The sequence below is a fragment of the Bufo gargarizans genome, chromosome 6 (genome assembly GCF_014858855.1).
Source record: "Bufo gargarizans isolate SCDJY-AF-19 chromosome 6, ASM1485885v1, whole genome shotgun sequence".
NCBI lineage: Eukaryota > Metazoa > Chordata > Amphibia > Anura > Bufonidae > Bufo > Bufo gargarizans.
In genome coordinates, this window is record NC_058085.1 from 334,467,811 (window position 1) to 334,494,910 (window position 27,100).

The window sequence follows — 27,100 nt, forward strand, 5'->3', positions numbered from 1 at the left end:
TCAGTGCTATTTTTTAATTGTGTATTTTATATTGTGATTTTACATTTATTGCTTTTATTGTATATTGATTTTACACAACATGTTTTATATATTATGTGTGTGCTATATAAAGTTTCCTGTGATATAACTAAACTTGGCTATATGTTTGCCTGATATTTGAGTGACGCCCAACCCATGGTGTGGATTCAGCAACATAAAAATGGTTAACTCTGCACTGAGACTCCCACTGATTGTGTTAGTGATGGGTTAAGATAGTTGATTATAATAGCAGGCGACTCCTAGATGAGTAGATCACCCTATGATACACTCAGGAGGTAATCCCATCACATGTGTCTCCTCTCTTTCTATTCATTCATTATGGAGGGGGTGAAGATGTCTGTTTGCATGTTGTTAATGGTTGATTGTTTTTAAACTTCTTGAACTGTATATATACTGAGTTGATCTTCAATAAAGGGAGTTCTCTGGATTTAGGAGAGGTTCACCCACTGGAACCTGGAGCCTTGTCGTAGGTCCAGGGTGGGTAGGAGACGGCGAGACCTCAACCAAGCTTTGGTGGTTCGTGGGGTCTGCAGTGCTTACGGTGTCAAGTGGAGTGCTTGGAGTCCTCGGGAAGCGCTAGGAGCATCCATCAATGGAGGTACCCGGTCGGGGTGCCAGGAGATCTGTTACATTTAACTTACACAGCAGACTCCCTATGTGCAAGGCACAGTGTTATACACCACTATAAAGGCTCTCTGCAGCCAGATAATACCCCTTTCTTTAACGCGATTTACCGCAATAAATCCGTATTGAACCAAATTTTTTTCCAAAAATTCGGCAAACCGGCCGAATCGAATTTTTTATAAATTTGCTCATCTCTATTTGTGTGCAAGAGGCCTAAGGCCCAAAACAGGCTGTTCATTAAGAGGTTAAAAAAAAAGTTGCACTGTCTTAGTCTACATATCCTCATTTACTTTCATACATCCTGATATTCAGTTTGCAGTCGGTTTCTGGATTTAGACTTCTCACTTGGACTCTCCTAGCATTACATACTGTATCTGTGTGTCCAGGATGCTGCTGTCTTTACTGGCTCTCATATACAGCTTCATTCTTGGACTGATATCCCCCTCTATGGCTCATGAGGGATCTGAATGGGGCGGAGGAGCTGTAATTGCACTGCTCGCCGCAGCTGATTGGCTAGGGTGTCAGGAGTTGGTCCCCTGCAGATCTGTTATTGATGACCTATCCTGAGGATAAGTCATCAATATAGGGAACCAGACAACCCCTTTAAAGGGACTTATTGCAAGATCAGACTACATTCAAGTTTTGTTTGTAGTCTGTAACCATAGAAAACATAGATCTGCATATGGCCTGTGGAAACAAAACAATGGGAAATTTTTAATTAAAACATATTGCAAAGTTGCTACATTTTTCCTTTCAAATAAACTGGGACATTAAATGATTGTGAAAGGGAACCTAAACATTAAAACTTTCTCAATGAGAAAGACACACTGGCCCTTTAAGCAACTGCTAGATTTTCTGGCAATTCTTTCAAATAGCCCCAGACTTCTAATTTCTTCTAAAAAATAGCACAAAAAATAAATAGAGCAATCACAAAATGGGAAATTTGAAGACAAAATGGAATTAAAAATAAAGAGCAAGCTAGCAAGAAGTCTATGAGACGGAAGCAGGATGGATTCTTAGCCAGCAACACATAAACTGTTCTTACAGGGCTTCCGGAATGATCAGAAGCTTCTCCTGCACCACTTGCACAAGGAAGTTCTCTCTTTGGGCTACTTAGATGGCGGTCAGACTCTTTGAACTGGACAAGTTGTTCATCTAAAGCCTCCTTTTGGAGCTGCAGTCTTTGAGCATGCCCGGATTGAACACCTAACTCTTTTTCCAACAAGCAGACTGATCTGTCTTTCAATTTAATTGCATCCATCTATAATGAGAACAGAAGAAATATCACTTGTATGCAGCTGTACTGGGTGATACGTTCACCAGACACCGCCCTAAAGGGGTCTTCCAGAATTTTACCATTACACGGCCTATCCTCAGAATAGGCCATCAATATCTGATTGGCAGGGAGGGGTCCAAAACCTGTTGATCTACTGTTCTTGAGTTGCTACGGAATTGGAGGTCTGAGGCAGGACTACATAGCTCTATCCGTGGTGTAGTGGATGGAGATGGCTACTGCAGGGCTGCTCCCATTCACTTCAGTGCTAGCAGTGCTGCAGTAACCAGTCCCTCCACTACACCATGGATGGAACTGTTTAGTTTTGGCGCTGATTGGCATAAAGTGCAGGGTGTCAGACCCTCACCAATCAGATATTGATGGTCTATCATGAGGACAGGCCATCATTAGTAAATTGTTGGAGTACCCTCAAAGAGGAGCTTTCAGCTCTCCTGACCTGTCTATTGAAAGGGGTTTTCCAGGATTTTAAAACTGACGACCTATCCTTAGTATAGGTCATCAATATCAGATTGGTCCGACACCCTGCACCACTACCGATCAGCTGGTTGAAGCAGTGGTGAGCAGGTGTAATTACAAGCCATCCCATTCACTTCTATAGGACGGCTCTGTAATATACACTTGAATAGGAAGGAGCCGTCCCATAGAAGTGATTACACCTGCTCACCGCTCCAATGTCAATGGCAAGCTGGTAAACAATGAAGGGGAGGTGCGCTGGCATGGATTGTTGCTGATCGGTGGAGGTGATGGGTGTCATAATCGATATAAAAATTCTGGAAAAACCCTTTAAGCAAATATTTGTATTCCTCATGGTAAAACAATTTTCGATCATCTGTTATTACAACTTTACATAGTGTTGTGTTGTTCCTTCTGGAAATGTATCAAGAAATTGACAACCGGTGTTATCAATCACCTTGTCAATGGGACTTGTCGCTTAAAGGTTTGACACTGTCCAGTCAGTGCTAAAAGTGTATAGACAAGGAGGACGTAATACTCAGTTATCAACTTATTTCTACATTTCTAGGAGGAAACAAAGGAATAGCATGACACGGATGGGGAAAGCAAGTATTTACTAAAACACACGATATACTGTATGTGTCTGATTCTTCTACCGTTAAGATGACCAATAGATTTTGATTAAGAAGATACACTTGAAACAAAGAAGGGTTTCGATCAAATGGAATGGCTGTAGTATTTTGTTTGAAATTTCCTTTGAGTTATATATCTTAACCTTATCCTACCTGATTCTGCAATTAATTATTTCTATTGTGGTATTCTAAATATACTGCAATAAAAACAATTTTTTTTGTTCATTTTACTTTCAAATATTGAGTGTAGATTTCATTTTCCATCTTTAAAAAGAGCACAGCATTTTTGTAACTTGGCATATGGTCACTAAAACCTAGAACCTAAAATCTAGTCCACAAAGTAACGATAGAAATCTTAAAGTCCCACCCTCACGTCAAAGAGTGTCTGACAAAAAAAAACTGGCAAAAGAAAAAATACTAATTATGGCTACTTTCTCACTTGCGGCCGGATCCGGCAAAACTTATGCCAACTGATGGCATTTGTAAGACTGATCAGGATCCTGATCAGTCTGAAAAATTTCCGGATCAGTCATAAAAATGCATTGAAATGCCGGATCCGTCTTTCCGGTGTCACCTGAAAAAACTGATCCGGCATTTATTTTTTTCACCTTTTTTTCGTTCTGCGCATTAGGAATCCCAGCATTCTGGTATTTTTTGCTAATACATTCCTAATACATTCCTATGGAAAAAAATGCCGGATCTGGCATTCAGGTAAGGCCTCTTTCACACTTGCGTTGTTTGGATCCGGCGTGTACTCCACTTGCCGGAATTACACGCCGGATCCGGAAAAACGCAAGTGTACTGAAAGCAATTGAAGACGGATCCGTCTTCAAAATGCTTTCAGTGTTACTATGGCAGCCAGGACGCTGTTAAAGTCCTGGTTGCCATAGTAGTAGTGGGGAGCGGGGGAGCGGTATACTTACAGTCCGTGCGGCTCCCGGTGCGCTCCAGAATGACGTCAGAGCGCCCCATGCGCATGGATGACGTGCCATGCGATCACGTCATCCATGCGCGTGGGGCGCCCTGATGTCACTCTGGAGCGCCCCGGGAGCCGCACGGATGGTAAGTATGCTGCTCCCCCGCTCCCCGCTACACTTTACTATGGCTGCTGGGACTTTAGCGTCCCGGCAGCCATGGTAACCACTCTAAAAAAGCTAAAAGTCGTATCCGGCAATGCGCCGAAACAACGTTTAGCTTATGGCCGGATCCGGATCAATGCCTTTCAATGGGCATCCGGCCTTGCGGCAAGTCTTCAGTTTTTTTGGCCGGAGCAAAAAGCGCAGCATGCTGCAGTATTTTCTCCAGCCAAAAAACGTTCCGTTCCGGAACTGAAGACATCCTGATGCATCCTAAACGGATTTCACTCCATTCAGAATGCATTAGGATAATCCTGAACAGGATTCTTCCGGCATAGAGCCCCGACGACGGAACTCTATGCCGGAAGACAATAACGCAGGGTGAAAGAGCCCTAAGTCTTTTCATGCTGCGGTTTTATCTTTGTCCTGAACAGTCAAAAAGACTGAACTGAAGACGTCCTGATGCATCCTGAACGGATTGCTCTCCATTCAGAATGCATGGGGATAAAACTGATCAGTTCTTTTCCGGTATAAAGCCCCTAGGACGGAACTCTGTGCCGGAAAAGAAAAACGCAAGTGTGAAAGTACTAACACAAGTGATACTAATTGTGTCCGGATCTGTTTAGGCAAAAACTGATTGATTTGCAGGCAAGTTGAATCAGTTTTGCTTTCAGTGTGTGGATTTTTTCTGTCCAGATTGTATCTGGATTGCATGTGTTTTTCACGCAAACTGAAGAACAACCATCTACATCTCCCTGCAACCATAAGTAAAAAATGCATTGCATGCGGTTGCCTTATGACCTTCACGCAAGCCCTATTCACTTCTAAGGACCCAGGGCTGCATGAAAAAAGCACAATATAAAACAGGCTGTGATTTTTCCCGAACGCAAAGAGGATGCATGAAAAACATCACTCATGTACACAAACCCATTGAAATGAATAGGTCAGGATTCAGTCCAGATACTATGCATTCACAACACATATCGCATCTGAATGGAAAACTCTCTTGTTTGAAAGAGCCCTTATAAATAAATAGACTCCTGCATAATGGAACAGGGGGGACTCCTGCAAAACAGAAACCGGACGGATCCATTATGCTGACCATAGACTTTCTATCATGACGGAATGTTTAATGAAATGCCTCTAATGGTCTGTGGTAACGGAATCCATAACGCAATTCAGCATATACACGAACCCGAACTTCAAAACTTGAAGTTCGCGCATCCCTACTGCACAGGTCACATAGCATACCTATAAAACTCTCCCTTAGAAGTCAATGTGTTCAGCTCCAGACCACTGTGTCTATGGCTATGGTTTTAACTGGCAGAATTTTTTTTTTTTAACACATTTCCTTCAAGCTTACCTACTGATGACCTATCCTCAGGATATGTCAATATCAGATTGATGGGGGCCCATCACAATGGAACAAGGCCATTAAACAGAGGGCCAAGGCTTCTGCTTCCCGATCCTGGATGTTATGTTATGCTTCCGCCCCCTGGTGGCTTTATTAAACAGCTGATCGGTGTTAGTGCCGGGTGGAGCCCTGTATTAATGTCCTACTTTATCCTGAGTATAGGTCATCAAGATCAAAGTCCCGGAAAATCCCTTTAAAGAGGACCTTTCACCGATTATTACAATGTGAACTAAGTATACAGACATGTAGAGCGGCGTCCGGGGATCTCACTGCACTTACTATTATCCCCGGGGCGCCGCTCCGTTCTCCTGCTATGCCCTCCGGTATCTCTGGTCACAAAGTTATGGTAGGCGGAGTCTGCCCTTGTTCTGCTGTAGCGCTGGCCAATCGCATTGCAGAGCTCACAGCCTGGGAGAAAATAACCTCCCAGGCTGTGAGCTCTGCGCTGCGATTGGCCAGCGCTAGAGCAGAACAAGGGCAGACTCCGCCTACCATAACTTAGTGACTGAAATCTCTGCCTACTATAACTTAGTGAGCGGAGATACCGGAGGGCATAGCGGGAGAACGGAGCGGCGCCCAGGGATAATAGTAAGAGCAGTGAGATCCCCGGGCGCCGCTCTACATGTCTGTATACTTAGTTCACATTGTAATAATCGGTGAAAGGTCCCCTTTAAGGCTAGACTACTACAGTATATAGCTGAAGTGTGGGAGGAATCCTATACGAAACTGGAGAGAACATTTAGGGGGTAATTTATGAAGCTGAAATATGCCTATATTAGGGGTATTTTAGGCACAGATTCTGTTCCCTGCTCACGCCAGGTCTGAAGAAGTGGGCATGGCGTGGGTGGGGAAGGGGATATGCCAGTAGGTTCCATCTCATTTACCATTTTCTACGCCTGTTTCTGGCATAGAAAAAGGTCTAAGTGTAACACAGCTCGGAAACTGTCTAACAGCCTGTGCCTCTTCATAACTCCAGCGGATCCACCTCCAGCACAAGGGTTTTTAATGATTTGCGGGTAAAAGGCCGATCTTAATAAATGTGCCCCTTGAACTTTAATTTCGACCAGATCAGTTCTAAACTCGGGATCCCATGCTGTACAGGAACAGAGCTAACTACCATACAGCGACCTAAGGTCAACTCGTTTATCACAAATGTACCAAGTACTGAAGGTGATTCAATTTCTTTTAGATTGGATTTATGTGCAGCTTTGTCCTTGCAACACACAGATCTGCAGAGAAAGTCTCTTCCATTAGCATCACCATTTCCATACATTTTAGGAACACCAACACATTTCTCAAAAAAAAATTCCCCACATATCCTTGGGAAACATGAAATCTGGGTAAAATGTCTTTATCTAGACATGAAGACCCATTGCATGTGACACATACTGACTACATTGATAATAAATGCGCTGTTAATACAGTAAAAATCAATGTAATCACAGAGACACCAAGTGAAGCAAGGCTTAACAGAATACACACAATGCATCTTAGCTCTGCTTAGCACAATCCGGTTTCGGGCATGTTAAATACGTCTGGGGTCGTACAGAGATCATTGTTAAGTTACAGCACTAAGCAGCTTAACTCTGCAAAATGGAATAGAGATACGCTGGATTGGTGCAACGTGCTTGTGTAATATAAAATCATCCACTGTAGTATAGTATGCAGACTTCAGGAACATGGAGAAGCCAAGAGCACAGAATGTGTAGAAGACATAGCCGAACGCATCCAACAAAGACAATGTCCATCTAGGAAATGAAGGGTGGGATATCAAATATCATGAGATCAATATGATTGCTTATGCAGTGTGCAACAATGACCAATGATAGACAATAAAGTAAAGGAAAGTTCCACTTTTCAACAAAATTTCCTAACCCATTTTTTTCCTATATGATCCATTTAGTGCAAATTTCTATTTGCCTACCATAAGCTCCTACAAGTTTTTTCATTTAGCAGTGACGGAGAAACTCATATAAAGTCCACTATAATCAGAATGTTCAAGAATGAGACAGTCAGTAAAATATATCCTAGGCTTGTAATTGTAAGCACTTGCCAGCAGGATCAACCTTATAAAACCAGAAATACTTCCAGACAGGGTTGTCCCTGCTGATTAAAATGATACCTGTCTGGTAAAAATCGGTTGCAGCGTTCCCAAGAAAAACAGACTTCTATTCTTCACCCAGCAGAGGGCTTCAGTACATGGAGGGGCGGGGCCTAAACCCTCAGCTCTCCAGTGCTGGCCACACCTCTCAGTGAACTGAAGCCCTCATCGACATAAAGAATTAAAATAGTTTTTCTCAGGAGCACGACAACCAATTTTCACAAGTCAGGTATCATTTTAATCAGCAGGATCAACCCTGTCAGGCGGTATATCTGGTTAAATAGGATTAAACAGGCACACTTTAAGTATTACAGTTAGTGTCATGTAAATTTCCCAGGACACAAAGCCATCTCGAAGAAGACCCAATGTTTCAATATTTATAAAAATGGGTCATAGGATTGTGACGTCCATATAGAAATAATTGTATTCATTGGTCGCCAGTGTGTGGTTTCAGAATTTTTGGACAGCCTTAGTGATGGGATACAATGTGTTAATGTCTCCATCATTACTTTTAATACTCCTCCCATTCCAGTAATACATTAGTTTGGAAAACTCTTTTACTGTAGCTTGACTGCCATTTATTGTAGAATTTAGATGGTAGATGTCAATGTCATAAATAGAATGAATAAATGAGAATGGAGATTGCTGCTGAACTCAACGTCATGTTAAAATCTCAGGAAATATGGAAGTAATGTCAGTAAAGTCCAAAGGTTCTTTCACAGGGTCCATCTCAAGACAAAGTCAGAACAACTCACTTTAGCATTTCTGGGCATTTTGAAAAAGTGATAACAATGCTTGTCTAAGATGGTGCTTGTGTAGAGACAATAGTGGTTGGCTTATCAGAGATGTTTTTCTAGTAGAGGCACTGTAGATTGGCTAGTCTGAGATGGTGGTCTTGTAGATTCACTGCATATTGGCTTATCTGAAATGGTACTCTTCACCATGAGTCAACTCATCGAAGTTTGGCTTTTCTAAGAAAATGCTTTGCTTCATCTGTAATAGTACTCTTGCAGAGATATTACAAGTTGCCTTATCTGAGATGGTGCCCTTGTACAGACTCTTAAGATAGCCCTCATTTAAAGACACTGTGGGTTGCCTGATCGAAGGTAGTGCTCTTGTACATAAACTGTGGGTTGCCCCATCTGAGGTATTCTTGTAGAGACACAGAGGTGTTTCTCGTCTGAGATGGTGTTCTTTCTAGAGACACTGCAGATTGACTTAGCTGAGATGGTTCTCTTGTAGAGACAATGGGGGTTAGCTAATCTGTTTTCTTGTAGAAACACTGCAGATTAGCTCATCTGTGATGGTGCTTTTATAGACACACGTCAAGTTGTCTTAAATAAGATGATGATCTTCTTGTGACAGCACAAGTTTTCTTGTCTGAGATGGTGCTCTTGTAAGGCACTGCAGGTTGGCTCATCTGAAATGGTGCTCTTGTAGAGACACAGATGTCTGATCTGAGATGGTGCTAGTGTCAATAACACAAGGAGAACAATACTGAACTTGACATTTTATTTTTGCATGATTTGTTACACAACACATTACTACATTTTCATGTCATTCATAGTAAGTTATACTCTTTAGTGGGGATGGGGCAAGTGCTGTACGCTAGACCCAAATACTCCTCCATCTATCCCACTGTAAACCTATTTATTTATTTTAATTTTACTCGACGCCACTGGAACTCACAAGCTGAGTTTCTTATCAGTATGTCTTTGGAGTGTGGGAAGAAACCGGAGTACACGGAGGAACCGTGTGCAAACATGGGGAGAACATACAAACTCCATGCAGATGTTGTCCTTGGTCGGATTGAAACCTAGGCACCAGTGCTAACCACTGAGCCACCATGCAATTTTCTATTTCTCATAAACTATGGTATACCTACACAGGCAAACTTTACTGCACTGACATAATAAGACTTTGCAAGAGAAAGGACTTTTGAAGAATTCAGAATGATCTAAAAACACTGTTTAAAAGTTGACACGGTGTGGTGTCATGTCGAATTACTAGGACAAAGAGGCTTTGACTCCCATTCTTTATGGCTCTCCAAGATGTTTCCTGGTTGCCCTGTTGGACAGTGGCTTAAAGTGTATGTGTAATGTGCTGTATGGGATTAGAAAAACATGATGGCTTTTCTCCAGTAACAGCATCACTCTTGTCAAATGAGTGGGTCTGATGCGCAATACCATACTTAGTCCATGGGCAAGAAAGCTGAAAGTCTCCATGCTCTTCTAATTTCATGCAGTCCTTTTACATACTCATTTTGAGCTCCAGTTGACGTCAAGGGGTCTGTGATCCCTATTTTGCAGCCAAATATAGGACATGTTCTATCTCTTTGCGGAACAGATATACATGCAAAATGCAGACCATGGAACCATTGAAGTCAATGGGTCCACAACAAAAAATGCGGACAGCACATGGATCTCATCTGTAATTTGCGGATCCGTGATTTGCGAACTGCAAAATGGATATGGTCGTGTGCATGAGGCCTCTCATTCACTTGATTAGGACTAAGTTGCAAAAATATCATGCGAACAAAGAGCTTGATGTCACAGACCAGAAGAAGAGGCCGCAACTGTCGAATGAGTGAGTTACCCCTTCAAACAACTAATAGGCGGTGGTGCTGTGAGTTCGATCTCCACCATTATGACATTGATGACCTTTTCTAAGGATGTCGTTAATATTTCAGTTCTTGAAAACCCCTTTAATCACAGGTTTTACAACAGGTCAGAAAACACCCTATAACTTACCCTCCACCATCAATAACATCACTGATTGTGTCTGTACTCTTTTATATGGGTAGACCTTTAGGGGGACATTTACTAAGACCGGCGATTTAGACACCGGTCGTAGTCCATGTCTGCTGCTGCGTGCCTAAGTTATGTAGGGGCGCTTTACAGCTGGCCGTGCGACTTGCTTAAATCTATGCCAGCTCCCTTGCTACAGGCGTAGAAAATGATGAATCAGATGGGCCTGCCTGCTCACCCCTTTCTCCCTTTTCCTGCCACCTTAGAAAAAGTTACATGAGCGGAGAAAATTCTCAGACTCGGCCACAAATCCCATTTGCGACCAAACTGTAGCAAAAGTACACCAAAAAGTGGTGTACTTCCCATAATAAGTGACCCCCCTTAATGTTCACGCTGCATGGTCTATGTGATTCCACATTTATCTTACAAATGTTGTGTTGATGCTTCTTGGAGGTTTATTAAGATCAAAGATAAAAATAATATAAAAGAAACAACGCAAAATTTATAGAAAACCAACCGCAGTGCAGTGAATGTTTGTAGCTCTGTGATCTATTGATTGGTTAGCTATGCCTAACAAGAACTAAATGAAATTCTCAAGGGTTTGAAAGAAGCAGATAATGAGGTAAGATGTCATATAGATTCTGTACCTCTTGATGGCAGAATCAACGTTACTGATTTATTTCACAAGCCTAGAGCTACCATTTGTTCGCTGCCTGGAGGGCTGTCCCTGCTGTGTGATTGGAAGGCTTATAGGGAATGTTAGCTGGCTAAATTTCATATCTCAGCACCTTGAAGTCTTGAGATGAAGCATAAAATATAGCTTTGTGGCTAAAGAATCAACCTGGAGGATTCCTAGGAAAAGCAATAAACATAAATTCTACCGCCACCCCATGAACCAGCTTCAATATAGCACAATTATCCGGTACTGCAGTACGAAATGGTTTTCTTTTCCTTGCACTTTATTTTAATTGGAATTTACGTTGTTATTTTCAAGCATGGTACTTCAGTCTTCCATAAATATCTTAATTTTAGAGATCCAGCAGCCGGGTCCTCCACCTATCCTGATATAGTGGAGGTCGCTGTCCAATTTCTGTCATGGAGGTGAACGCATATCTGTTTTGTTTGTAAAACTGGAAAAGAGTTACAGAAACAAACAGGGGTGTCCAGATCACGCCTCAGAAGCTATAGTTCAGAAGATCTTAGATGCTGGAGAGTCCAAGTTTTAAGGCACAGGAGAGGTGGATTACTGTGCACTATGCAGCAGCATGCATGTCACAGGCGGTGTACAAAAGCAACCCATTGTGGTTGGAGGCAGAGATAAGAGCTAGAGAAGAAAGCCTGCTCAAAATTCATTGTCAACAGAATACATATGTTTAGGAAAATTTGCAATGGTCACCCAGCACCAGGGTTGTAACTAGAAAAAGCAGAGCCCCATAGCAATTTTTTGAATGTGCTCCCCCTTCACCATCATGTGCTATAAATAATGTGTTATTTTTTTTCATTTTAATTCTTTTGTACAACAATAGTATGTCTCGTGGAAACAAAAGGAAAGCATAGGAGTGGTGTAAAATGGAAACTTTATTAATGTCTGTGTGAGGTGCAAATGTTTGGTGCAACCTATTTTATGCCGTGATACGAACGCTAATAAATGTCTGGGTCATGGTGTCAATAAAATACCTGATACAGTAGTCACAGGGAGGCGATTAGATGGGCATACACACATCTTTGCATTCCTTCAGAGAGCCACTATGCTCTGTGATTTAAAGGGATAGGAAGGGGATAACATGCACAGAAGTCCATGTTACACATTCCCTTTGGGCTCTCTACAGTACTTACAGAGAGATAAGATGAGCTATATCTATCTCCTGCAGCCTGTCAGCACATCCCCCACTGGCACCCCTCTCCTTCAAGCATAGTTGGCTGAAGATAAGAAAGGTGGCCCTATTAACCTGCTCTATATTTATCTTCCTCTCTCTTAGGCTGTTAATCTCAGCTTTAAAACAAGACAGGGATTTTGGTGTTAACCAGTAGATCCTCAATAAAGCAGGTCATAAATTAGATCTGATTGTCAGCTTTAAAACAAGACCTGGCTCTTAGCTCTAGCTGCTATAGATCCTGAGATAGAGCAGGTCACAACAGACCCTTACTTTAGCTGGCTATGGTGTCAGCTACTGACTGGGCCTCCTTGATATTGCGGACCCTTTAGCAGCCGCTATGGCTGCTACAGCAGTAGTTCCGTCCTTGACAGTATATCCTTGCAACTGCCTCAAATTTTATAATTTAGAAAACAGCAAAAGACAGCAGGGGCAATGGACATTATGATTAAAGGTATCTGTCAGGATATTGCAATTAGTAGTTACATTTCTAGACCTGAGATTATATAGAACAGTATGTATAGCATATGACATCAATTTGCAAACTTTTCTTATTTTCAATAAATTATCTTCATTTCTTTTTGATCCACTGAAATGTTCTGTAATGAGGAAAATCAGTCTCACCCTTCGGCCTTGATTTGTCTTTTTTTGCAATTTCTTATTTTCTGATATCTGGAAAACAATAAAACAAAAACTGTAAATATTCGACCAATCTTCCAGTTGTCTTTATATCAATGTCCATACACAAGGACGCTTACGAGTACTTAACTGGGTCAAGGTCGCAGGGCACATTCTTATCCACGCTATCCATTCCGCTTCTGGGTTTGTATACAAAAAGGGAGGATTTTACCAAGATGTACAAAGCAGTACAAGAGGGACAAATTCCAACACCTCTAATTACATTGAATTCATCAAAGGAGCTTATGGAGAGGTCATGGATGAGAATGAAAGATGGAGTTGCATTCTACTGATGTTCTCAGCTCAAGGGTTGGCATAAGGCAGCTGATAATGATGAATGGATGTGACATATAAGGAAGCCTGCCCCTTATATAATGGTGTCCTATATAAAATATGAACTTGGATAGAGGAGGCACCATTTTTGGTGCAATTTTACTTACCTCATAAAATATCCAGCGATGTGATCTTGCTAAAAATGTTAACCAAGTTCTGCCTTTTTTCCTGCACAGGTACAATAAATTTATTATTTTGTTGACCTTTTTTATATGAATCCATGAATATACACAGTCGAGTCCAATTATTCTGACCAACAGCTAATATTCAGAGTAACCACTGTGTGCAACACTGACAGTAGCTAGAAGGGCTGGGAGTGACTTAATAAGGTACTGGTAGGTTGTCACAGGTATCTAGAGCCATGCTGACTGCAGAACATCCCACAGCTGCTAGAGGGGACGTTGGGGGGGGGGGGGATCCATAGAACATGACCATTGAGGTTGTCCCACAGATCCCATCGGGTTCAAGTCAGGGGAATTAGGGGACCAGGCATGGAATACCCTTCCTGCAGAAGTGGTAGCTGCAAATACAGTGGAGGAGTTTAAGCATGCATGGGATAGGCATAAGGCCATCCTTCATATAAGATAGGGCCAGGGGCTATCCATAGTATTTAGTATATTGGGCAGACTAGATGGGCCAAATGGTTCTTATCTGCCGACACATTCTATGTTTTTATGTTTCTACTTGAAAGTCTTGGTCACGGTCTTCCAACCAATGTCAGACATTTTTAGCCATGTGACATGTCTCATTGTCTTGCTGGAACATCCCATCCACCCCAGGGAAGACAATCAGCCTGTATACGTGTACGTGTTCTGCAAAGATGGATTCATACGCAATTTGGTTGAGAGTGCCTTCTACATGGATGAGTGGCCCCAGAGAATGCCACAAAAACATTCCCCAGAGTATAATGCTGCCACCACCAGCTTGTGCTCTTCCAGCAATGGTTGCAGGGGGTTTGTTCTCTGATGTTTCTCGCCTGACACGCCAACATCCATCCGTTCTATGAAGCAGAAAAGAGATGTGTTAGACACACATCTGGTAGCCCCCTGGTTCATTTTGGTGGCGAGATTCTCCACTGTGGCGTGTCAGTCCACCCTTGTGCACCTTCATAGCCAATGTTACACTCTCATGTCAATGGCAGGTAGTGCTCCACAGTTTCCACGTTGCTTATTCACAATGGTGCCATTTGTCCACTCACGATACACTTTCACCACAGCAGCACGAGAACAGTTAACCAACTGCGCAGTTTCAGAAATACCAACACTTTTGGCCTGAAAGCCAATAATCATTCCTTTTGCAACTCTGAAAATACCCCTTTTACCCATGATAGCAACAAGGGGTATGTGGGCAGACAGCCTATCACATACCTTATATACCCATCGAGCCAGCTCATCACACGTGACTTGCTTCATGAGCTACACGCTGCCGGCGTCAAAAGTAGGAAGTGGTCATAATAATGTGACTCGACCATGTATATAATTTGCACAGTGTGTATTGTAAGCTGAGGAAATTATTTTACATGTCTGCATATTATATGATCGTCGCCTTCAGAGGCTTGTTTGCTGTAGGACATCCAATTTTGGTACTTGAGGACCACTAATGGGTTGTAAGGTACCAAAACTGTCTGTTTATCTAATGGCAGCTATGAAGGATATTGCTTGCAATACCATGACTATCCACATGGCGTGCTGTTAAGGTGATCACTGTACAGAAACACATTAAGGATACAGCCCTTTCATTCAAGAGGTTGTAGTGCAGTTTTCCATAGCACCACCTAGTGGTTAGGATGCCTATTGCAGAAACTTATATTCTTATTACATATTGAGGCATGTATATCTGAATAATATCTGAATTTCTATTTTTACCACAAATGACACATTTATACATTAACCGTTAAATAGCTCAAAATTGAGTCAACAATGCAGCAAGAGACATTTCTGTAAATGTAAAGATGTGAGATCATTGCATAGTTTGTACTTTATAAACTTTATTTCGCCACATACCAATCTCCGGATTTCTTTCTCGCATTCCTTTTTGATTTTGGAGATCTCCTCTTGATGTAAATGATACACACTCCTAATTTCCGCAGCCTTCATTTTATCAGCTTGAATAACCACAGTCAATGCCTCCTCCACTTGTTTTTTGGCTCCTTTGAGCTCAAAAATCTCTTGTTGCATTTTGATTTTCTCAAACTCAAAACTTTTTTTGACTTCTTCCTTTGCCTCGTTATAAAGAACTGTCTTCACTTTGTCCGGGGCCGCGTCTCTCAGAGCATTCACCACAGCTTGCAGCCTCTGGTTTTCATTATCTTTAATTTTAATAACCCGGATCAGTTCCGACTCATGTTGCCTCAATAGGGCTTCCCGGACGGCTTGGAGCTCCTTCATTTTCTCCTCATGAAGTTTGGCCTTTAGCTCTGTCACAAGAACAATGTTTTTATGTTGTTCGTGTTCTCGAATTTGGCGGATTTCCTGATTTTTCTCTCGTTCAAGCTTGCTTACCTAAAAATGACCCAAAAATATATATTTCATGAATATCTATATCTAAAGAAATATAACATATATAAATCAATCTATGACATAGAGATTATATGGAAGCTTCCAAGACCGAGCAATTATTGGAGTACTCTAAAATACAACGTGAAGAGTATCAGCAGCTACTTCAAAAAAAATACTAGGAAACAGTATAAATAACAGCTCCCAATTATATTTCAGTTTACTTTTACACTCTGCATTTCATCTGAATACAGTGGAGAAGAAAATGTAATAAATTTCTCCTCTTCACCCTCTACAACTCTTCCCTCACCACTCTTTGTTGGAACTGTATCAATGGGACCAATCTGTATTATCCTAGCATCAACTCTATATTTCCTGTCCAATTTACAGATGTAACTACGGTAGATCCCTGGCATGTTGAATCTTGCTTGTGGGATCCCAGAGAAATTGTAGGGGAAAAAATGAAAATAAAATAGAATATATAACACCACCAGACACTAGATGGAGCTATTCATACGCCAAGATAGAGGCCTTCCCTAAAAAAATTGAGGTAGCATATAGAAAGATAGGGATTATATAGTGCCGAAACTACTGGGGTATAACAATATTGTAGATAATTTCTCTTACTGACCAACTACTTCTATTGCAGAAGGTAGGTGGTTGCCTAGGATAGCACATAGTATAAATGGCTTTTGAACAGAAATAATCTCCTGTGCAGTAGTCAAACACAAATTGCATTCATTTATTATATTTATTTATGATCATAGGCAACCGCTGCTTCCATTCACAAAGCCATAAATGCTACAAATTCTTCCTGCCTTCCACTAGATGGTGCTTATAGACAAAGGGGCACATTTATTAAAGTATAACTGCCATTTCACTACCAAAATTGAAATTCCTAACATGTGTGATGAAGGGAAGATATTCATGAAGCTTTATTTTTCAGTTAATATTACCTTTCTGATGTCTGTATTCAGCCCTTAGCAACCCTATTTCTCTGTGCCTCTATTTCAGCATCTTCCTAAGATGGCCTCTGCTGTCCTCGAGGCAATCCTGTATTTCCCTCACTTCCCATAATCCATTGCTCTTCTTACATGAACTAGCAGGACCAATCAGAATGCAAATAACCTCCCCCACCACCCCAGAGCAGTGTGTATCCTCTCAAATACAGCTAACCAGAGATAGACAAGACCAATCAGAATGCAGATAACCTCCCCCACTACCCCAGAGCAGTGTGTATCCTCTCACATACAGCTAACCAGAGACAGACAAGACCAATCAGAATGCATATAACTCCTCCCCACTACCCCAGAGCTGTGTGTATCCTCTCACATATAACTAACCAGAGCCAGACAAGACCAATCAGAATGCAGATAACCTCCCCCACTACCCCAGAGCAGTGTGTATCCTCTCATATACAGCTAACTTGAAACAGACAAGACCAATCAGAATGCAGAAAACTTCCCCACTACCCCAGAGTAATGTGTATCTTCTCACATACAGCTAACCAGAGACAGACAAGACCAATCAGAATGCAGATAACCTCCCCCACTACCCCAGAGCAGTGTGTATCCTCTCACATACAGCTAACCAGAGACAGACAAGACCAATCAGAAGGCAGATAACTTCCCCACTACCCCAGAGTAATGTGTATCTTCTCACATACAGCTAACCAGAGACAGACAAGACCAATCAGAATACAGATAACCTCCCCCACTACCCCAGAGCAGTGTGTATCCTCTCACATACAGCTAACCAGAGACAGACAAGACCAAGCAGAATGCAGATAACCTCCCCCACTACCCCAGAGCAGCGTGTATCCGCTCACATACAGCTAACCAGAGACAGACAAGCCCTGCATTACATGAAATCAGTAATTTTTTTATCTCCCCCTGTCAGCTCTGCAGCTGCTCCCTCATTCTCCTCCACACTAACATGGAGGGGGGGGGGGGCTGCTTTAGCTGCTCATATCTCTGGTTTGCTATTGTTTGAAAGCTGACATTCCAAGCTTTTAGACAATCCCAGAATGACAGCAATATGTTCAGAACAGGGGAAGATATCACTAATAGAAATTGGGATGCAGTGAATACAGCTGAAAGTGAAAGTAAAAGCAGGTTTTACCAGCCATTATTCCCGACTCGATTTCTAACAGTGATTTCTCCTCTGTTGCTTGGACTTTAGCTGTCATTCTGGTCTTGTCATCCTGGAATGTCAGCTTTCAAACAAGACCAGTTGCATGTTTCTAGCTGCTACTATTCAGGAGAAAGCAGCATCAACAGCAGCCCTCCCCCCTCCACTTTGTGCCTGAGTCCAGGCACTCAGGGCTGTGCTCCTCCTCCCAGTGCTCTCCCCAGTACTCAGGGCTGTGCTCCTTCTCCCAGTGCTCTCCCCAGTACTAAGGGCTGTGCTCCTCCTCCCAGTGCTCTCCCCAGCACTCAGGGCTGTGCTCCTCCTCCCAGTACTCTCCCCAGCGCTCGAGGCTGTGCTCCTCCTCGTGGCGCTCTCTCCAGCACTCAGGGCTGTGCTCCTCCTCCCAGTGCTCTCCCCAGCACTCGGGGCTGTGCTCCTCCTCCCAGTGCTCTCCCCAGTACTCAGGGCTGTGGTCCTCCGCCTAGTGCTCTCCCCAGTACTCAGGGCTTTGCTCCTTCTCCTAGTGCTCTCCTCAGTGCTCAGGGCTGTGCTCCTCCTCCCAGTGCTCTCCCCAGTACTCAGGGCTCAGCTCCTCCTCCTAGTGCTCTCCCCAGTGCTCAGGGCTGTGCTCCTCCTCCTAGTGCTCTCCCCAGTACTCAGGGCTGTGCTCCTCCTCCTAGTGCTCTCCTCAGTGCTCAGGGCTGTGCTCCTCCTCCCAGTGCTCTCCCCAGTACTCAGGGCTGTGCTCCTCCTCCTAGTGCTCTCCCCAGTGCTCAGGGCTGTGCTCCTCCTCCCAGTGCTTTCCCCAGTACTCAGGGCTGTGCTCCTCCTCCTAGTGCTCTCCCCAGTGCTCAGGGCTGTGCTCCTCCTCCCAGTGCTCTCCCCAGTACTCAGGGCTGTGCTCCTCCTCCTAGTGCTCTCCCCAGTACTCAGGGCTGTGCTCCTCCTCCCAGTGCTCTCCCCAGTACTCAGGGCTCAGCTCCTCCTCCTAGTGCTCTCCTCAGTGCTCAGGGCTGTGCTCCTCCTCCCAGTGCTCTCCCCAGTACTCAGGGCTGTGCTCCTCCTCCTAGTGCTCTCCCCAGTACTCAGGGCTGTGCTCCTCCTCCCAGTGCTCTCCCCAGTGCTCAGGGCTGTGGTCCTCCTCCTAGTGCTCTCCCCAGTGCTCAGGGCTGTGCTCCTCCTCCTAGTGCTCTCCCCAGTGCTCAGGGCTGTGGTCCTCCTCCTAGTGCTCTCCCCAGTGCTCAGGGCTGTGCTCCTCCTCCTAGTGCTCTCCCTAGTGCTCAGGGCTGTGCTCCTCCTCCTAGTGCTCTCCCCATTGCTCAGGGCTGTGGTTCTTCTCCCAGTGCTCTCCCCTCTCTTGTTTATAATACAGAGGAGACTGCTGCACATTACAACCCTGTGAGAAGAGGCCTGCTCAATGTGAAAGTGATACGCATTTCTGGGGGTTATTATGAGGTGAAACTGAAACAGTTTAAATGATAAAGCACAAAAGCACTTATACAGCAGGGTGTACTATACCATTAGGGTAAAAAAAAATGAAATGGCAGTTACACTTTAAGACTGAAATTTTAGACGCTGGTCTTTATAAGCCCCTGCGCTGCTGGTGATTAGCCGAAGTTATGTAGAGGCGCCGGGCTTTACATAATTTCGGCGTATCCTCCGTTGATTCTAAATGTAAGACAGCTTCCCAGCTGTCTTACATTTAGACCATTTTCTACACCTAAACCAGGCATGGAAAATGATGAATGAGATGGGCCTTTCAGCCAATCCCCTTCCCCTCCAACACTTTGCCCACTTTTTTAGACCTGGCGTGAGCGGGGAGGAAGTTGTAGATTCTGCTGCAACATGGCGTGCAACAGAGTCCGCGCCAGATATAGTGGCATATATCTGTTCGTAAATGACCCCCAAAATATTTATACAGCTGGCTTTGAAGACAAATAGAGATGAGCGAATTACTTCTACACAAATTGAATTTGTTACAAATATATGTAGAACTCTTAACTCAGAACTCAGAATCATTATAAAGTAACATTAAGGAATTAATCAGTGCAGAATTTTGGATATGTTTAGATAAAAGTCCATAGAGGTTCAAAGATGGAATAGGAAATACTAATTCAAAGTCTCATTTGAAATATAAGAACACAATATGCTTGTATATCAGTGATGGCGAACCCATGGCATAGGTGCCAGAGGGGGCACTCAGAGCCCTCTCTGTGGGCACCCATGCCCTGGAAAATGTCTATGGTGTACCTATACGCCTTAGACTTTTCCTGCCCTTCATCAGTGCATGGCGCACTATGAACAGCACAGGCCGCGCACTGAATGTAGGCCGGCTATTATAGCTAAATAATAAAATACATGGAAGATACACTATATTGGACTGTAGTATTCAGGTTAAATTGCCGTGTTGGCACTTTACGATAAATAAGTGGGTTTTGGGTTACAGTTTGGGCACACGGTCTCTAAAAGGTTCGCCATCACTGTCCTATAACATACACATATATACAGGAAATAGAGTAGGATGAATGTGAAATCTCTGTATCCAGGGTTGTTGTGCCTGCAAGAATCAGGTCTGCTCAGGACAAAACCTAGAGATGTGTTGACCCTACAATATCCTAATGACAGCTAGAGACGGACGCTTCCTTCTATGCACTGAGTCTGCAGAAAAATGCAAGGTCTATGTAGATTCACTGGTTACGATTATGTACAGCTTGTGAATCCGTGCTTAAGAGAATTTACATAATGCAGGATGAGAAGACATTCAGCTGTGTATCCCGATGCTATAATGCATGGAAAGTATTAACCCCAGATGTTCCATACCTGTTATTGTATATTATTCACACTGAATGGTTTCTGTCAGGAGGATCTTTGTATGAGAATAGACAAATATAGCTTCATTTGCAATGCCAGATATAACCTATGGATGAGAATGGCGCTGTTTTTAAAAGCAGTCCAGTTTTTCTAATGTCATGTGACCCCTTTAATGTAATTACTGTTGAACGAATCAAAGTCAAGATAAATTCGATTCGCCGCAAAGTCGACTTTCCTTGTGCTTAGTGATAGCGAATCAATTTAACCTGAAATAGTGTAAAAAACAAAAAAACATACTTACCTGATCCGTCATGATGTCATCTCGGGCCGCACGAGATTTCGCACCAGATCGGCCGGCCCGTCACGAGCAAATGGATCAGGTATGATTTTTTACATTTCTTTTTTTAATTTTATACTCTGGTATTTATATCAGATGCTGCAATCATGTATAAACGCGGCATCTGAGGGGTACAATGACAGAAGGGGGGGTCTGTGGTGCAATCGCCGCTTCCTGTCATTTCACCCACTACTCACAAATAAATGCGCTTCATGACGAAGTAATTCGTTACTAAGCTAATATTTTTGCAAAATTCGGTGAAGCAGCCAAATTGAATTCTACAATAATTCGCTAATCTCTAAATATAATATTAGACAACGGAACCTGAACCATACAGAAGTAACGTTTTTTTTTTTTCCATGAGATACAGTACATGTAATACCAGTTTGACTTTCTCCACCTGTCCCATAGACTTTTAATGGAGTGGTAGCTTGACTGCTTTTGGGGGGGAAGGGTCCCAGCAATCATAGATTTACTGCCTATCGTATGGAATGTGATTATTGAAGTTTATGGAAAAACCCTTAAAGGGGTATTCCCATCAGCGGTTTTCATACTTACCTGGGGCGAGCGCGACGTCCACTTCCTGGATTCAGCTGGGCTTGATGGACGTCTTCTCCCGGCCGGGCCGCGCTTGCGCAGAAGCCTGAAGATTTTCTCCCGGCCGGCCCGCGCAATGTCCTGAACGCGCAATGTCCTGAATGCGCACGCCGCCGCGCATGCGCCATGGTGACTTATTCCTGGCCTGTATAGTACAGAGCCGCGTGCGCGTTCATGGCTCTGTACTATACTGGCCAGGAAGAAGTCATCATGGCGCATGCGCAGTGGCGTGCGCGTTCCAAACATTGCGCGGCCCGGCCGGGAGAAAATCTTCAGTCGTCTGCGCAAGCGCAGCCACAGGATTCGACAGGCGAGAGGTGGCGTAACAAGGGGAGACGAAAGACAACAATCAGGTAAGAGGGGACTTATTTTCTCAAAAAGGGTGGGAATTGGGTAATAACATGTATTTACAAAAATGATCACTGTCAAATCATTAACAGATTTAACAATGATGATTGTGATGGGAATACCCCCTTTAAGTTGATGAAACCCATAGGACATGTGATGAATCGGTTTAAGATACGTTGGTATTAGAGTTTGAGTTACTTTTCCTAAACTATGGAAGTCGTCCTTATTAAGGATGAGCAAACACCTGGAAGTTCGAGTTTGCCGGGTTCGGCCGAACTTCGGCTCAAAGTTCGGGTTCGGGTCCCGAACTTGACCCCGAACCCCATTGAAGTAAATGGGAACCCGAACTTTGGGGCACTAAAATGCCTGTAAAATCGACATAGTAAGGGCTAGATGGCTGCAAAAGGAAGCAAAATGGGGGTAAGAGCAGGACAATTGCCCTGCAAACAAATGTGGATAGGGAAATGACATAAAATAACATAGAATAGAAAAAAATAAAAAATAAATAATCTTGAACTAGGAGGTGGAAGTCAAAGTGGAGTAGGAGGTTGAGGAGGCGGTGGACCTGGTGATGTAGGTAGAAGCGGTGGTGGAGGAAAAGGAGGTAGCAAACACTGTTTTTGTTTTTTATAAAAAAAAAATGTTCTTTTTTTTTTATTAATTTGACACCAAAACATTGGGAAATTGAAAAGAGAATGCAAAGAGAAAGTGCGCTGGGGTATAACAATGGCTGGGTGCGGCCGATATACTTGTCTACTCAGCACAAGGTACGGACAAGTCCTTTGGGATCCATGCCTGGTTCATTTTAATCAACGTGAGCTTGTCCACATTGGCTGTGGACAGGTGGCTGCGTCTGTCTGTGATTACCCCCCCAGCCGTGCTAAACACACGTTCGGACTGGCCGCAGGGCAGGCCAGCACCTCCAAGGTGTAAAGGGCAAGCTCAGGCCATGTGCCCAATTTGGAGACCCAGAAGTTGAATGGGGAAGACCCATCAGTCAGTACGTGTAGGCATGTGCACACGAACTGTTCCACCATTTTGCTGAAATGCTGCCTCCTGCTAAGACGTTCCATATCAGCTGGTGGTGCTGGTTGTTGTGGTGTGCTGACAAAGCTTTTCCACATTTCGGCCATGCTAACCCTGCCTTCTGAGGTGCTGGCGGTGCCCCAGCTGCGTTGGCAACTTCTTCCTCCTCCTTTGCCTTCGCCTTGTGCTTCCACTGTGCCCCCGCTGTCAGGTGGGAATGCCATTAGCAACGCGTCTACCAGCGTGCGCTTGTACTCGCGCATCTTCTGATCACGCTCCAGTGACGGAATTAAGGACGGTACGTTGTCCTTGTAGCGGGGATCCAGCAGGGTGGCCGCACAGTAATCAGCACAAGTTACAATGTGCAGGCACTGCAGCATGTAGTCGCTCATTTGTGCCAGGCTGTCCTCTGTGGGAGGTGTATCGTCTGTATCGTCTGTATCCCCCCAGCCACCCTCCAGTGATGCCCATGAGCTGCTTTGGGTGCCACCCTGCTGTGAACACGTTCCTTCTCCTCCTCATCATCCTCCTCATCCTCCAGAACTGTGCCCTGGCTGGACAGTTGTGTACCTGGCCTCTGTTGGTGCAGGAACCCACCCTCCGAGCCACTTGTGAATGACTGGCCTGATAACCTTTGAAATGACCACTTTTCCTCCTCCACTTCCTCCTGTGCCACATCCTCTTCCATCATCGCCCGAAGTGTTTTTTTTAAAGAGACATAGAAGTGGGATAGTAATGCTGAGGGGGGCATCATTGGCACGTCCCGCATGGAGGCCCACACATTGGTGGTGAAGTGGTGCTGTTCCGCAGAGCGACTCACCCGTGCGTGCTGAAACTCCACTATCGCCTGCTGCTGCTGGCACAGTCTGGTCAGCATGTGCAAGGAGGAGTTCCACCTTGTGGGTACGTCGCATATGAGGCGGTGAGCTGGAAAGCCGAAGTTACGCTGCAGCGAGACAGGCGAGCAGCAGCAGGGTGAGAACGCCGAAAGCACGCACAAATGGCCCACACTTTCTGCAGCAGCTCTGACATATCGGTTCATTTTTAAGGAACCTCTGCACCACTAAATTCAACACATGCACCAGGCAAGGAATGTGCATCAAACCGGCTAGGCCCAGAGCTGCTACAAGATTTTGCCCGTTATCGCACACCACCAGGCCAGGCTTGAGGCTCACTGGCACCAACCACTCATCGGTCTGTTGTTACATGCCTGTCCACAGCTCCTGCACGGTGTGGGGTTTTTCCCCCAAACAGATGAGTTTCAAAACTGCCTGCTGTCGTTTCCCCCTGGCTGTGCTGAAGTTGGTGGTGAAGGTGTTATGCTGACTGGATGAGGAGCTGGTAGAGGAGGAAGCGGAGTAGGAGGAGGAGGCAACAGGAGGCAAAGAGAAACGTCCTGCAATCCTCGGTGGCGGAAGGACATGCGCCAAACTGCTATTCGCCTCAGGACCAGCCGCTACTGTATTTACCCAGTGTGCAGTTAGGGAGATATAGCGTCCCTGGCCGTGCTTACTGGTCCACGTATCGGTGGTTATGTGGACCTTTCCACAGATGGCGTTGCACAGTGCACACTTAATTTTGTCTGCCACTTGGTTGTGCAGGGCAGGGATGGCTCGCCTCGAAAAGTAGTGGCGGCTGGGAACCATGTATTGTGGGACAGCCACCGCCATAAGGTTTTTAAAAGTCTCTGTTTCCACCAGACGGAAAGACAGCATTTCAAAGGCCAGGAATTTTGAAATGCTGGCATTCAGGGCCAGGGATCGCAGGTGGGTAGAGGGGGTACTTCCTCTTTCTCTCCAGTGTTTGGGAGATGGACAGCTGAACGCTTCCGTGGGACAGTGTGGAGATGCTTGGTGATGGTGACAGAGGTGGTGGCGTTGCTGCCACATCCTCTTTTTGCGGAGTGGCAGGTGCCACTGTCCCTCCAGTGGGGGAGGAAGAGGCCGAGACTGCAGCAGAAGAGGGAGCAGGAGGAGCCTGAGATCTTTCGTGGTTTTTGAGGCGTTTACTCCACTACAGCACGTACTTTGCACTTAGATGCCTGGTCATGCAGGTGTTACTCAGGTTTAGAACATTTATGCCTCGCTTCACGCTCTGATTGCACAGCGTCCAAGCCACTCGCGTCTTGTCGACAGCACATTGTCTGAAGAACTGCCACGCCAGGGAACTCTTGGAGCTGGCTTTGGTGTGCTTAGTCCCTGGATGCGGTGGGCAGTAGCAGGCATACTTTCTAGGGGACGGCCGCTCCGCTTTTGCATTCTGCTCTCTCTTCTGCTGTGCTGGTGGTTCCAGGGCCGGCGCCACCAGTAAGGCAAATTAGGCAGTCGCCTAGGGCGCCATTTAGCAGGGTGCGCCCGTTGCGGCTTAAAAACAAAACAAAAGAAAAAAACGTTATAATATAAGTTCGGGCGGCCGGCCGGCGGCGCCCCTCATGCTGCGCTGCGCCGCCTGAGCGACTGAGGCTGAGCGCTTTGCCACTCTAAAGAATCTCCAGCTGGGCCGCCTCACTGCTGACTGCTGTCGTCTGACTACTAGTGACTAACTGCGTCTGCTGCTGTGCACAGTGCTAGCTTACCTGGCTGGCTGCTGAGGGTGGAGCGGAGGTGGAGCTCTGCCGCCCTCCAAGGCTCCCTGAATGATCTTGATCTGGACTGTCTGAACCCCCTGACCCCTCCCACCCTTGAGCACGTCACGTGACGCAGAGAGAGGGGTGGAGTGAAGGAGGAAGAGAAGGCCGCACACTGAGCAGCAGCCGAGCAGCCACTGGCTGAGCCAGCCAGCCACGGCCACGGTCCAGCAGTCCCACCACCAGCAATTTGCCTCCCCCCGACCCCCAGTGCGGCAGCAGCGCCTAAATTGCCTTCTCCTAAAGTCCTAGTTCTGGGACAGAACAGAAGTGGGCTCCAGACCATCCTACGTGGATTGGAGTGCAGGACAGGTGCAGCTGCTTTCTTCTTCCCCAGGCCGGACGGACCCCAGGGCGACATTGGTGAATTACTACCTACAGTGTGTTTGTCTCCAGGAGGACCAGTCCCCAGAGCCAGACCAAGAGCCAGACTGCAGACGAGACCAGCTCATCTTATTGTCCTGGACTGGTAAGTAGTCAGTAGACAATGCAATATGTTTATTATTTACTGTATTTTTTGCCTTATAAGACACACTTTCCCCCCCCCAAAAGTGGGGGGGAAATGGCCGTGCGTCTTATAAAGCGGATTGCGGATACTTTGCTGGCCGCTATGCTGCACAGCGCGGCCAGCGAAGTATCAGTGTGGAGGGAGGAGGCAGGGACACTCATGGCGGGGCCCGGTGCAGTGACTCTACTCTAATACACCAGGCCCCGCAACTGTTAAGTGCATTCAATCCGAATGGGTCCGCAATTACTGTACTATACTTACTGTAGTACCTTATGTATAGCATTAAGATGAGGCAGTTCCCTCCTCATGCACCGTCTGCCTGTTCATTCATAAAGTGAGATAAGCAGGCAGGCGGCGCATGAGGAGGGAGCTGCCGGTCTGCACCGTCTTAATGCTATACATAAGGTACTGCAGTAAGTACAGTACAGTAATTGCGGACCCATTCGGATTGAATGTACTTAACAGCTGCGGCGGGGCCTGGTGTATTAGAGTAGAATCACTGCAACGGGCCCCACCATGAGTGTCTCCGCCTCCTCCCTCCACACTGATGCATCTGATGGGGGATCTGTAGATGACACTTATGGGGTTCTGTGGATGACATAAGTGTCGTCCACAGATCCTCCCATAACAGTGTGTCATCCACAAATCCTCCCATAACTGTGCGTCATCCACAGATCCTCCCATAACTGTGCGTCATCCACAGATCCTCCCATAACTGTGCGTCATCCACAGATCTTCCCATAACTGTGCGTCATCCACAGATCCTCCCATAACTGTGCGTCATCCACAGATCCTCCCATAACAGTGATGTCATGATATGGGCAGATCATCTGATAAGGGAGGGGCGGCAATTTTTATCTTGCCTAGGGCGGCAAAAATCCTTGCACCGGCCCTGGGTGGTTCTGTGCGACCACTGCCTCTTCCTCCGAACTACACAAGTCACTCGCATGACCTTGA

The 27,100-nt window shown here is 45.0% G+C and overlaps 1 protein-coding gene across 21 annotated transcripts in view; it reads right to left on the minus strand.

Annotated features, from left to right (window-relative positions):
• LOC122940860 (janus kinase and microtubule-interacting protein 3) overlaps nucleotides 1–27,100 on the minus strand; it is a 123,951-nt gene that overhangs the window by 94,227 nt on the left and 2,624 nt on the right. For 12 of the 21 annotated variants that reach the window (XM_044297701.1, XM_044297699.1, XM_044297692.1 and 9 more), the window contains exons 2-3: nucleotides 15,269–15,766; nucleotides 1,709–1,924 (exon numbers count right to left, since the gene is read on the minus strand). In XM_044297701.1, coding sequence (XP_044153636.1) covers nucleotides 1,709–1,924; nucleotides 15,269–15,766 — 714 coding nt within the window. The remainder of the gene's footprint in view (nucleotides 1–1,708; nucleotides 1,925–15,268; nucleotides 15,767–27,100) is intronic. The other 9 variants (XM_044297708.1, XM_044297710.1, XM_044297703.1 and 6 more) reach the window with 1 other exon arrangement.